We start from the raw sequence: 12307 nt of genomic DNA on the forward strand, positions 1-12307 counted from the left end.
CCTCCCCCACCCGGCCTGCGCCGCCTCGGCCGGGCCCGCGCTGCTGCTCATCCTGCGCTCGCTTGCTTGCTCGCTGCCGCTGCCCCGACCCCCGCCCGCGCCCGGGGCTGTTTCCGCGAGCAGGTGAAGATGGCCGAGAACTTGCTGGACGGACCGCCCAACCCCAAACGAGCCAAACTCAGCTCGCCCGGCTTCTCGGCGAATGACAGCACAGGTAAGGCGGGGGGCCCGGCGCGCTGTCAGTGGCAGCGGCGGGGGGCGGGCGGGGGGTCTCCGTGGCCGAGTTGCGTGAGGCTGAGATTAGGGTGCCCGGTCTTCTGCGCCTCTCCGGCGGGGACCGGTCCTGCTCGTGGCGAGCCGGGGCGCTCCAAGGTGGCAGAGTGGAGTGGGAATGCGGCCGGTTTAGGGGATGACAGCGGAGAGGACCTCAGGGGCTAAGCGGGAGAAAGTGCGATGGAGAGGTAACTCCATCCACGGCGTGCAGCCGGAGGACACGGCAGCCACCGCCTAGAGTTGTGATTGAGAAGTTTCTTGGAATGTGTTCCTTGGGAAAACGCTTAGCAGTTATTTTGAAAACTTTTTTTGTGGTGGGGGGATACCTAGTCACTCCTTTCTAGAACTCAGAACTTCGTTAGCAAGATGTCATCAGAGTTGCTGTGGTGTGATTCATTTACATACGTAACTTTAAAAGAAAGTTAGCAAATTTTTAAGTCCGTCTGGGCTCCAGTCTCTCCGTGAACTTACGATGCTTGTACAGTGTAGATGTACAAAAAAAATTGTGTTAAGGAATGTAGGGATTCCAGTTTTTCAAAAAAAATTAGGATACAGACTAAATCTCCCTTTATTAAACAGCTTCCCTGGAAACTTTTTAGATAATCCTATCGGATGTCCAAGAGTTTGCTGTTGAGTACCATGGACTACTGTGATGAGAGCACATCACAGTAATTAGGTGTTCTTCAGAGCTGGTTTATGATAACATTACCAAGTAGTTGTATTTCTTCTTTTAAGTTTTCCTTTGCAGTAAAAGCTTATGTGGCGCTACTGCTGCTGAACGTTACCATCTCAGTGCAGGTAGTGTTTCTCCACTACAGTTTTTGTGGTGGTAGCGTCTGAAAGCAGTTTCTGATGAATGGGTCAAATTGAATTACATTGCTGCCTTCAGGTTGGTGCTAGACACAGCTCTTCAACTTGTGGAACTATTTCTGTGACTGACCACTAGTGTATTAAAAATCTATTTCTCCTGTTGAAACGGAATTTGAATTTTGTGGCTTCGGTTTGAATACAATTCCTGGAATCTAGTTATGAAAGGGAGTGTGTATAAATACGGATATTCTTGTGTAGTTGAATTAAAATTTGCTCAGCAGTGGGAAGGAGTAAATGATTCTCATGTAGAAAAATTACTACTAATGCTTTTTTTCTTAATTGGTAAAAGTTGAGTTTGGCATTAATCTTAAAATCAACTTACTGAAGTGAGAAATGTAGAAACAATAGGTTAAATGCCCTTCTGCGGAACTCTCCATTAATCTGTTCATGTTTAACTGAAAAGAAATTTTTAATGGTATGAAATGTGCATGATAAGTACATGCAAGTTCAGCTTTAAAGCTTTTTGTACAAAATGGGTAACTTGAATGGCTTTCCCTTTTTACTGTTATTAAATGAAATTATTGTATATTTTTGTCTTGAAAAGGGGACAAACTAATAACATTTACCAAAGGACTTGTATTACTGTATATAAGTGTCCAGCAGTTTCCAAGATGGAGCTCAAAAAGTGGCCCTTTGGGGTAGTTTCTGTTACTGGATAGTCAGTTACTTAATTTGCTGCTTAATCACAGCAGAGCTTGTCGGAAAGGATTTAAGCACTTCTCCCCGGCTTCCTTTCCAGTTTTGACTGTTGAAAGGCACAAGGGCATTTTTTACTTTTTCCAAATGAAGAACAAAGAGTAACAGTTTTTGATTTAAAAATCTAAAGAATAAAATGATGATCATATTTTGAGTCCTTGGTTACATGTGAACCACCATCACGTTATCATGAAAGGGTGTACTGGTGTGGGCTACTGAGGAAAGGAACAGTATCTAACACATTAAATAAGGTGAAACCTTGCCTGGAGTCTGGTCTAAGGCATACAGTGATGAGATAGAGATGTAAATTAAACAAATAAGTGACTAAAGTGTTAAACACATTCAGAGGAGTAAAGGTATTTGGTTAGGTGGGACAGAGAGACCTAAGAATAATGTTCTTTTTTGGGAGGAGTGGGGGTCTTTTTGAGATAGGGTCTCGCAGTGCAGTTCAGGCTGATCTTGACCTTACTTTGTAGCCCAGGTGGGTCTTGAACTCATCACAATCCTCCTGCCTCAGCCTCCCCAGTGCTGGGATTACAGGTGTGCGCCACCATGCGTGACTATAAGAATAATGTTCTTGAGTGACTCAGTTTTTTTTAGTATCTCAGGCTTCCAGAGAAAATTGAACCAGGTGTGTGTCTGGTGCACATGATCCAATTTAAGGGAGCGTAGCTCTGTGCCTGGGAAGAGCTGAGCTGTTAGGAGAGGGACACCTTGGAGCCTGAGAAACAGGAGCACCATGGACTACTGTGATGAGAGCACACCTGTAGGGACTGACCTGTGAAGCCACCAGTTACCCTTAGGTGTGTGTATGGAGGTAGTAGTGGGCTGAGAAGAGTGCCCCTGACGTTAGGGAGCTTAACGGTAAGAGTGCTGCCTGCAGAGTGCTCCAGGAAGGCCAGAAGCAGCTGAGTGATAAATACCATTGTCATTAGTGACAGACTGAAGGCAGGGTGAGAATAGCAGAAAGAAGGAATGTGCCTCAAAGGACAGTGGGAGATGGTACTTGTCACCCTACTAACACAGAGACTCTGGAGCGATCAGAGTTTGATCATATCAGATGTTGATGGAGTAGTTTTTGTTGTTTTATATTGAAGCCTTAAATCCCAAATGTAGTCTTTTCTTGGGACTCTTTGGTTTTTTTTGTGTTTTTTTTTTTTGTTGTTGTTGTTTTTTTTCCGGTACCGGGAATCGAACTCATGACCTCACACTTGCCAGGCAGGCGCTGTGCCGCTGAGCTAAATGCCCAGCCCCTCTTGGGACTCTTTGTAAGAAGTGGGGACTTTATGTTACCAATACAGTATATATGTTTTGGAAACTTCTTTGTTTAATATGTCCAAGTTAAAACAGCATACTACTGTCATTTGAACAGCAGGGATTCATGATGGAAACAATGTAAGAAAAATAAATATCCAGGCAAGTAGTAAATTCTTTTTCTGGTTAACTTTATTATGACAAAATCTGAACATGACAAATAGACTATTTAAAAGGTTTTAAAATTTGCTTTCTGAATATTGAGCCTAGGTATGTTTCATTGCTGTGTATAAGTGGCCCTAAACACAGTGTTACATTTTGTATTATGAACGCCTTTTAAAAAAAATTAGACAGGTAATACCAGTACCACAGGGAAAAGGGGGTTCCGTCCCACCCGACACTAGGAAGAACACACCCTGCTTCCCCCTAACCCGAGGTGGTTACAAGTTTCTCCACCTGGCTTCAATTCCCTGGCTATAGTGATGCTACTGAAATTTACCAAGTATCCCAGCCTTCTGGGTGTGTGATTCAAATAAATTCAGTGTTCATTGATGCAGACTTACAAAATAAATATACAGAACTAACTATATACTAATAAATTTCACCATTTATTATGGCAAAATCTGTACATGACAAATACCCTATTTAAAAGGTTTTAAAATTTGCTGACTTTGAGCCTAGGTATGTTTCATTGCTGTGTATAAGTGGCCTTAAGCAGTTAGTGTTACATTTTGTATTATGAATGCCTTTAAAAAAAAATTAAGAGTCTTGTTACGTTGCCCAGGCTGGTCTTGGAGTCAAACAAGAATCCTACCTTAACCTCCAGAGTAGCTGCGACTGTGTTGGACCCAGTCATGAGTACCTTTAAATACAGTAGAGTATATTTAAAGACTTGTGAATATGATTAACCAACCAGTATATCCTTACTACCAGATAATCTGTGATACATGTGCAGAGTTGTATAGATCGGAGTGCTTTTCTCTGCATCATCTCAGAGTGATCACACCATTCACAGGGTGGGAAGAGAAGACACTATTACTGCTGTTTTCTAGGTAAGGAACCTGACTTCAGAGAGAAAAATGATCTGCCCAAAGCAACAGAAAGGGTCAAAACCTGAACCAAACCTAGGTGGTTAAAGTAAGAGTTCTGTGTATTTATTTTGTAAGTCTGCATCAATGAACACTGAATTTATTTGAATCACACACCCAGAAGGCTGGGATACTTGGTAAATTTCAGTAGCATCACTATAGCCAGGGAATTGAAGCCAGGTGGAGAAACTTGTAACCACCTCGGGTTAGGGGGAAGCAGGGTGTGTTCTTCCTAGTGTCGGGTGGGACGGAACCCCCTTTTCCCTGTGGTACTGGTATTACCTGTCTAAATTGTATGGGCTCATGTTCCTGTTCAATGCACAGGGAATAATTAAGAAACAGTCAAATTATTTTCTTTGTATCCAGATCTTGGCTAAATAGGAAATAAAAGTTTTTATAGATACTCTGGGGCTAGGACTTTTCGTGACTTTGCTTTGTCACTGTGGATTTGGAATAATTTGGTAAGGGGAGAATGTGGCTACATTGAGGCCTCAGGGATGATGGTGGTATGAATCAATTCAAGGGTGCCTTGAAGGGTGGATCAGAAGATTAAGAATCACTGCTTGTTTAATGTTTGGATTTGAAGCCAGGTGGTGTTGCACGCCTATAATCCCAACTCTTGGGAAGCTGAGGAGGGAGGATCACCTTGAGTTCAAGGCCAGCCTGAACTACATAGTGAGACCTTATCTCAAAAAAAACAACAAAAAACAAGCGGGGCGTGGTGGCACACACCTGTAATCCCAGCACTCAGGGGCTGAGGCAGGAGGATCATTGCAGGTTTAAGAACAGCCTGGGCTACAAAATGACTTCAAGGCCTGCCTGAACTATATAGTGAGACCCTATCTCAAAAAGACAAAAACAAACAAACAAAAAAGCAACCCAAAAATGGCTGGGTGTGGTGATTCATGCCTGTAATCACAGCACTCTGGGAGGCTGCAGCAGGAGGATTGCTGTAAGTTCAAGTCCAGCCTATGCTACAAAGTGAGTTCAGGGCCAGCCTGAACTACATAGCGAGACCCTCTATTAAAACAATTTTTTAAATATGATTCTCATTTTTAGAATATGATTAAAAATGATACCCCATAATCCCAGCACTCCTGAGGCTGAAGCAGGAGGATTGCTAAGAGTTTGAAGCTGGCCTGGGCTACATAGTGATTTCGAGGCCAGCCTTCACTACACAGCAAGACCTGGTCTCAAAAAAAAAAACAAACAAACAAAAACAAAAACAGAAAAGAGAGAGGTGACCATGGCAACTTTTTTTTTTCCCGTCTTTTTGAGACAGGGTCTCGCTATGCAGTTCAGGCTGGCCTTGAGCTCACTGTGTAGCCCAGGCTGGTCTCAAACTCACAAGGATCCTCCTGTCTCAGCCTCCTGAGTGCTGGGATTACAGGCCTGCGCCACCATGCCCTGCAGCCACGGCTACTTAATCTGCAATTGGAAGTTGATTGTTAGATTGATAGTGTTTTTATACCTTTAAGGTTTGCCATTGTAATTGTCTCAAAGTATGCCTTTGCCTGGGGGTTCCTTAGTTGTGCTGACTTAGTATATTTACTTACCGTACTTGAAAATAAAAGAGTTTAAATACTTTGGTAGAAGTATGCCTTACTTTAAGATGAAATGTACCTTACTGTGAATTTGTAAACATTAGGAGAGTTTGCCACTTAGTTCTTGAGATCATGTTAGTGGGGGCACCATGTCTTTGTCTTAAACAATCACTTGGAATATATTCCAAAAAATTAGAGGGCATGCTAAAAGGTGTTTCTCAAAAAAGGGTATTGTGTTCAAGTGAGGTTGGTTCTGGCCAAGTTTTAGTGCACTTTTCTCCCAGCCTATCTGTGCTGGTGGGCATTTTGAGTCCTGGAGAGAAGGTCTGGAGTTTGCAGCATTCCCAAACTTTGCTAGTACTAAAACTTCTATTTCTGTATGTGTGTGTTTATGTATGTGGGTACTGGGAATTGAACTCAGGATTTTGTGCTTTGCCAGACAGGTGCTTGTATCACTGAGTTATATCCCCAGCCCTAAAACTCCTTTTCAATGTAATATGTAGATCAGCAGACTTTGACCAAAAGGGGCCAGAGAGTACATGTTTTCAGCTTTGCAAGCCATTTGGTCTTGTTTTTTTTTGTTGTTTTGTTTTTCTTGCGGTACCAGGAATCGAACTCACGACCTTGCGCTTGCCAGGCAGGTGCTTTGCTGCTGAACTAAATCCCCAGCCCCTGATTTGGTCTTGTTTTCAAACTACACTGCTGTTTTGGCAAGAAAGCAGCCGTAGGCGGTATGTAAATAAATGGGCATGACTGTGACCCACTAAACTTGTAGAAAAACTGGTGTTCAGTGGTTTTGGCCCAGTAGGTGCAGCCTGATGACCCTGATGTGACAAGGGTACTCGTCCTCTGAGCACCTAGTTGGGAGCACCAGACTGCCATGGCTGCCCCAGGTTGGGCACAGCAGCAACAGTGCAACTATTTTGAGCCTCTACTAGGTGCAGGCCTGGACGTTGGTAGGAGAGAAGGGAGTGAGGGTGCGCGCAGAGTGGTGAGACCAGCCCTTTGGAGCTTAGTGGGAGCCTCTTTCCCTTTTTATTTTTCTGTAACAATTTTATGTACTCTATTTAAAATCAGATAAGTTTAAGAAAAATCCATAACTTCATGAAGAGATTTTTAAGTTCTTTTGCTGGCTGTTTTGCTTTTTGCTAAGGTGACCCCAAACAACATTCTTATTCCCACTCCTTTGTCACCTCCAGCCTTCATTGTCCCTTTCCTATGAAACTAGATAATGAGCAACTTTGTCAGAGCCAGTAGAGGTTTCCCATAGCTTCCTTCCTGTGCTGGGCATAGTGCCTAGCACAGTAGGCTTTCAGGAAATATTTGAGGCAATGAGTGAAGGAATATGCAGTTTTTGTTCTTCAGAGTTCTCATAGTTTCTCCTTAGGCTTTGCTTTTAAGCTATTGCCATCGCTCTTTGGGACTGTTCTTTGTGGCCTCAATCCTGAGTTCTGTACCTGGTACCCTTACTAAGCATGTTTGGCTCTCTGAGCCTGTTTCCTTGCCTGAAAATGAAACAGTAATGATTCTTATATCAAAGCACCTGAGGGTAGACTGAGGTGATATCTGGAAAGTGCATGGTTGGAAGCAAATGGTTAGTGACAGGGAGCAGGCATGGTAGTTACCATGGAAAGTGGCTGTGCCCTATCATTGTAGGACTTACTGGGAGTGATAGTCTGATTGGACGGTTTGTTGATAGTTCTGAAAGTGATGGTAGCTGTGTGTGTTCATATGAGGTCTGTGTGTTAGACATACCTGTTTTTGTAAAGCCCCTCACCAGAAACATTGCCAAGAATTCTGTAATAAATACTATTGATCTTGCTTCTATTTTCTGTTGTATTTTTAAAGATAGAAACATAATGACCATGAAATTTTAAAATAGCAAAAATACAAGTTTGTGTCATGTATTAGGAAAATTCTTGATAACTTTGAAGCATATTTTAGCAAACAGGTGTGTGCTCCTGCTCCTTGCTATATATGTTGTAATTCAGTTTGAGAAGTTCTTTAGGCAATAGCAGTGTAGAGAGGATTCTTGTTGGTGCCTTAGAGTAGCTTAGAAATAACTGTGTTAACAAGACTTAGAGGGCAAACTTGAGAAAAGAGTACAAAATGCAATGAAGTGTGAAAATGCCCAAGTCAGAGAGGGCATTTGATTTTCTTTTGTCTTTTTGAGCTAGGGTCTTGCTGTGCAGTTCAGGCTGGCCTTGAGCTTACTTTGTATGTCGCCCAAGCTCTCAAACTCAGAATGATCCTCCTGCCTTAGCTTCTGGAGTGCTGGGATTACAGGCATGCCTCACCAACCCCAGCCTGAAAGGGCATTTGGAAGAGGACTGCATTCATTCCTTGCTCTTTCCTGAATACCCATGTGTATAGAAGCCCAAGACTGGGTGCCCAGGTTAGGGCAGTACGTGAGACAGACTGTGACTGGTGGAGGTGAGGAGTGTTGGGCTGAGTAGTTTGGTGGCCCTCTACCACCTCCCTTGTTAAAAAGGACTGTGACTAAGTTCAGCCAGGCAGTTGGGGAAGCCTATCTGTCTTCATGGCCTTCTTTATTGGGAACAACACCTTGGCTGTGACAGCCTCATTTCTTTGACTGTCACTGCAGGCCATGGCTCTTATCTAAGTTCTGTCTCCAGATGGTCTTTCAGAAGCCCTTATGCTCCTGGGCAAGCCCTCTAGTTACAGCATACATGCTCTGAGCTCCTTTCAGCCCACTCTGAGGCCTTTCCCTCCGTGTGCATCCCATCTCAGAATATGTCCATTTGCTCTGATACATCCTGTTCAGAGATCTTGCTTTAACTGGGGAACTGATTCTCCCTTTGATGTCCAGTCTTAAGCTGAGTTTTCAGGAAGGGTCTCACCTTGATTGAGAAACGTAAGCCCTTGCTTCACTATCCATTAGGTACTAAACTTTTACATATTCTACTTTGCCTGAGGAGTGCTATAAGAGGGCCACAGGAGAGGGGTCAGCCTGGCCATTGAGCTGGGACTTCTTGAAGGGATCTGAGTGAGGGCACTTACAGGTACCAGGGATTATAGATAAGATGGAAGAAGCAAAGTATTCCATCCTTTTAAAAGCTCTTAGATAATATAGAAAATTACTGTTGCTGCAAAACTGACTTTAGGGTGTTTTTTGGTTCTAAATTTAGGGAATAAGGCTATTTTTGAGCTCTGTGTCTAAAAGTTGAATTCATTTTTAAACTTACCCTTAAGAATAATTTGGATATCATCCCATGTGACATTTCCCTCTGTGTTTTATTTCTATTAATCAAAGGAACATTTAGTTGAAACATCTTTAAAAACCATAAAATCTAGTGGTGAATACTGTCTTGACTACATTTCACTTTCCTCTCCCAGCTGTAGGTGTCCATCTGCTACTCTTTGAAAATTTCTTAATAAAAAATCTAATTTGTCATTCTCTATAATATACGTGAACCTTAGTGTATATGATAGGTATTTCTTTTTTATTTTTTTTCTCTTTTCTTTTTTTTTTTTTTTTTTTATCTTTTTGAGACAGGGTCTTGCTATGCTGTTCAGGCTGGCCGTGAGCTCACTTTGTAGTCCAGGCTGGTCTCAAACTCTCAATGATCCTCCTGCTTCAGCCTCCCAAGTGCTGGGATTACAGGCGTGCGCCACCATGCCCAGCTACAATAGGTATTTCTTATAGCTGTACCTGCATTGATTGTTTGCTTTTAAATCTATAATCACAGGAGAAGAGCAGTTTAATGGAGTTATACAATTCTGTTGCAGTAAAAATTCTATAATACAAAAACTTCTCTGTCTTGTTTGCCTTTTTCTTATCAAAACTGCAACACCTATACTACATGTTTTAACTTTATAGTCTTTATAGTTGAGTATCCAGTGAAATAGCAGGAAAAACAAGCTGTTCTTTATAATAGCCTGTGGAGCAGATTGTGGTCTTTGATTACCAACTGAATGATGACACTCAGGAGTTACAGAAATCTGTCAAATAATTAGGGTTTGCTTTGACAATTATGGACTATAAGAGCTTGACCCAATTCCTTTGGATTAAAATATTTTGAGTATTTGTCACCTGATTAAAAGTAGAACCATCTAAGCATGACTCAGAGTTGAAGGAAATGTCAGAGCTTTTTATACTGGGAGCCGGCAGTTTGGTACTCAGAAGGGAGTCCTGGCTTCAGCTCAGAGTGGACACAGAAGCCCAGTTCCCAGCTCTGCCATTCTGACTGGGGCCAAGGGCTTCACATTGGAGCTTCGGGGGTGTGGAGGGGTACCCATGTACATGCCCTGATTGGGGAAAGAGGAGAGAAAGGGGGAAGCTATTTCTAAAAGGGACTTTACCCTTACTGTGCTCTACTGACCACTTTGATTAGCTTTGTATATATATTGGGTACTGTGGTACTTGGTATATCGCTGGTTGAGACAGCCATTATTATTCATTGTAAGGGGAAAAATTACAGACTTCATTCACTTGCCTCTCGGCCGGTGAGGATTGGGGTGATGCAGGTAAGGGCCTGACCCAGAATCAGACCCATGGAAGCTTTTCTGTGGCAAAAAGGGGAAGCTGCTGCTCCAGCCTGTTTCACTTCCAGTTCCAGGTCTGGTGCAGTTTTGGTTTCTAGTTTGTTAAAAAGAAAAAAAAAGAAAAAGAAGAAGAGCTAAGATTTGGGAATTCTACAAAATGAGTAAATTTGATTCACTTTACTAGGTCTGTGCTTGCAGTTTACCTGTTTTTTATTGGGAAATTGAACTCTTAATTAAATGTAACTTTGAGGGCCTGGGGATTTAGCTCAGCGGCAAAAGCGCCTGCCTGGCAAGCGCAAGGTCGTGAGTTCAGTTCCTGGTACCGGAGAAAAACCAAAAAAAAACCCCCCAAAAAATAAAATAAAATAAAAATAAATGTAACTTTCAGGCTGAGGCATGAGGTTTGTTGCAAGTTCGAGACCAGCCTGAGCTAGGAATTGAGCTCAAGGCCAGCCTGAACTGCAGAGCAAGAGCCTGTCTCAAAAAAATATACATACATACATAAATGTAACTTTTTCTGGTTATTGTTTCAGAACGAGGACTTGACTTAGGTTAGGATTTAGAGTAGAAGGAAATGTGAGCCCAGAGAAATTTTTTGGTCAGGTTGATTGGTTGAAAGAAGTGCCAGGGAAACCTAGTTTCCCCTTCCACTAGATTCTATAGTGGGAAGTTCTTTGAATGAAAGTTACAGTTTTTCCATTGTCCCGGATATATCAGGTGTGCTTCTCCGCGCCCCCCCCCCAGCCCCTATACTAGAAATTAAACCTAGGACTTTGACATTGAACTGCATCCTCAGTGCTTGTTTAACTTTTTATTTTGAGCCAGGGTCTTACTAAGTTACTCTGGCTGGGTTTCTGCCTCAGCCTTCCAAGTGTTGGAATTATACACATGTGTCACCATGCCCAGTTTGGTTTATGTTTTTTACTGACAAAATTGTTCCATGGCAGACAACGAAATTTGCCCCTTATTTATGGTATCTTTATATTAGATCTTATATCTTACATAACCTTTATTGAGAATAAGCCAAAGGTATAAAATATTGATAGGTTTTCTGTGTCACTTTGGTGGTTCCTCTGTTATTATGGGAATAAGGTTTTGTTTGAAGCTACCCACAGTTGAATTTACTTGGAAAAATCTTCAGAGAACCATTTTACCCCCTTGAGCCAGGGTCATGCTAAGTTACCCTGGCTGCGCTTGAACTTGCAGTCTTCTGCCTCAGTCTTCAGAGTAGCAGGATTACAGCTGGGTTCCATTGTACCCAGCTTCGGGATCCATTCAACTGACTGAAAAAGGAATGTTTCAGCTCTTAGTGATGACTTTATCAGTCTGTGATGTATGAGAAAAAAAAAAAAAAAGGCTCTTTCTCTACAGCCTAAGAGAGGGTTTGAACATTTCCCTTATTTGAGAGGTGATATTGCTAATGATCTCTAGGTCACTATTTTTTTTGTTTGTTTGTTTGTTTTGTTTTGTCTTTTTGAGACAGGGTCTCACTATGCAGTTCAGGCTGGCCTTGAGCTCACTTTGTAGCCCAGGCTGGCCTCGAAGTTGCAGTGATCCTCCTGCCTCAGCCTCCCAAGTGCTGGGATTACAGGCATGTGCCACCACGCCCGGTTATGCCACCACGCCCGGTGCGCCACCACGCCCGGTAGTCACTGCTGTTGAGTAGTATTTCTGTAACAGTAGATGTGTTCTAAATGTCCATTGCCCAGTGCTAGAGCCACGTGTGAAATTGAGTACATGTAACTAAATTTTAAATTTTTAAAAATCGTAATAAATAAGTGGCCCTATATGACTAGTGGCCACTGTATTGGACAGCACAGCTCTAAGTACATTTGTTTCTCCCATTTACCTACCTAGAGTCTCCTTTAAGATATTTATACCTAAAGGACAAAGTTTCTTCAAAAAGATCTTCTTTTAAAAATAGAAAAGATTTTTCAGAAATATTCATGATGTAGGTCATTCTGTTCAGGACTGTTTACTTATAAAGTATTTGTTACAATGTGGCGTGGACCTGACGATCTAGATAGGTGCAGACTTTACCTTCATGGGTGGTGGTACAAAGACTGTCTGGACAGG

The 12307-nt window shown here is 42.4% G+C and overlaps 1 protein-coding gene across 1 annotated transcript in view; it reads left to right on the forward strand.

The window, feature by feature from the left end:
• Crebbp (CREB binding protein) overlaps positions 1-12307 on the forward strand; it is a gene marked incomplete at its 5' end in the record, with an annotated part of 132418 nt that continues 120111 nt past the window's right edge. Inside the window, 1 exon segment of the mRNA XM_005391317.2 lies at positions 1-214. Coding sequence (XP_005391374.1) covers positions 130-214 — 85 coding nt within the window.

Source organism: Chinchilla lanigera, unplaced genomic scaffold, assembly GCF_000276665.1.
Source record: "Chinchilla lanigera isolate Chin_1 unplaced genomic scaffold, ChiLan1.0 scaffold00041, whole genome shotgun sequence".
Classification (NCBI taxonomy): Eukaryota; Metazoa; Chordata; class Mammalia; order Rodentia; family Chinchillidae; genus Chinchilla; species Chinchilla lanigera.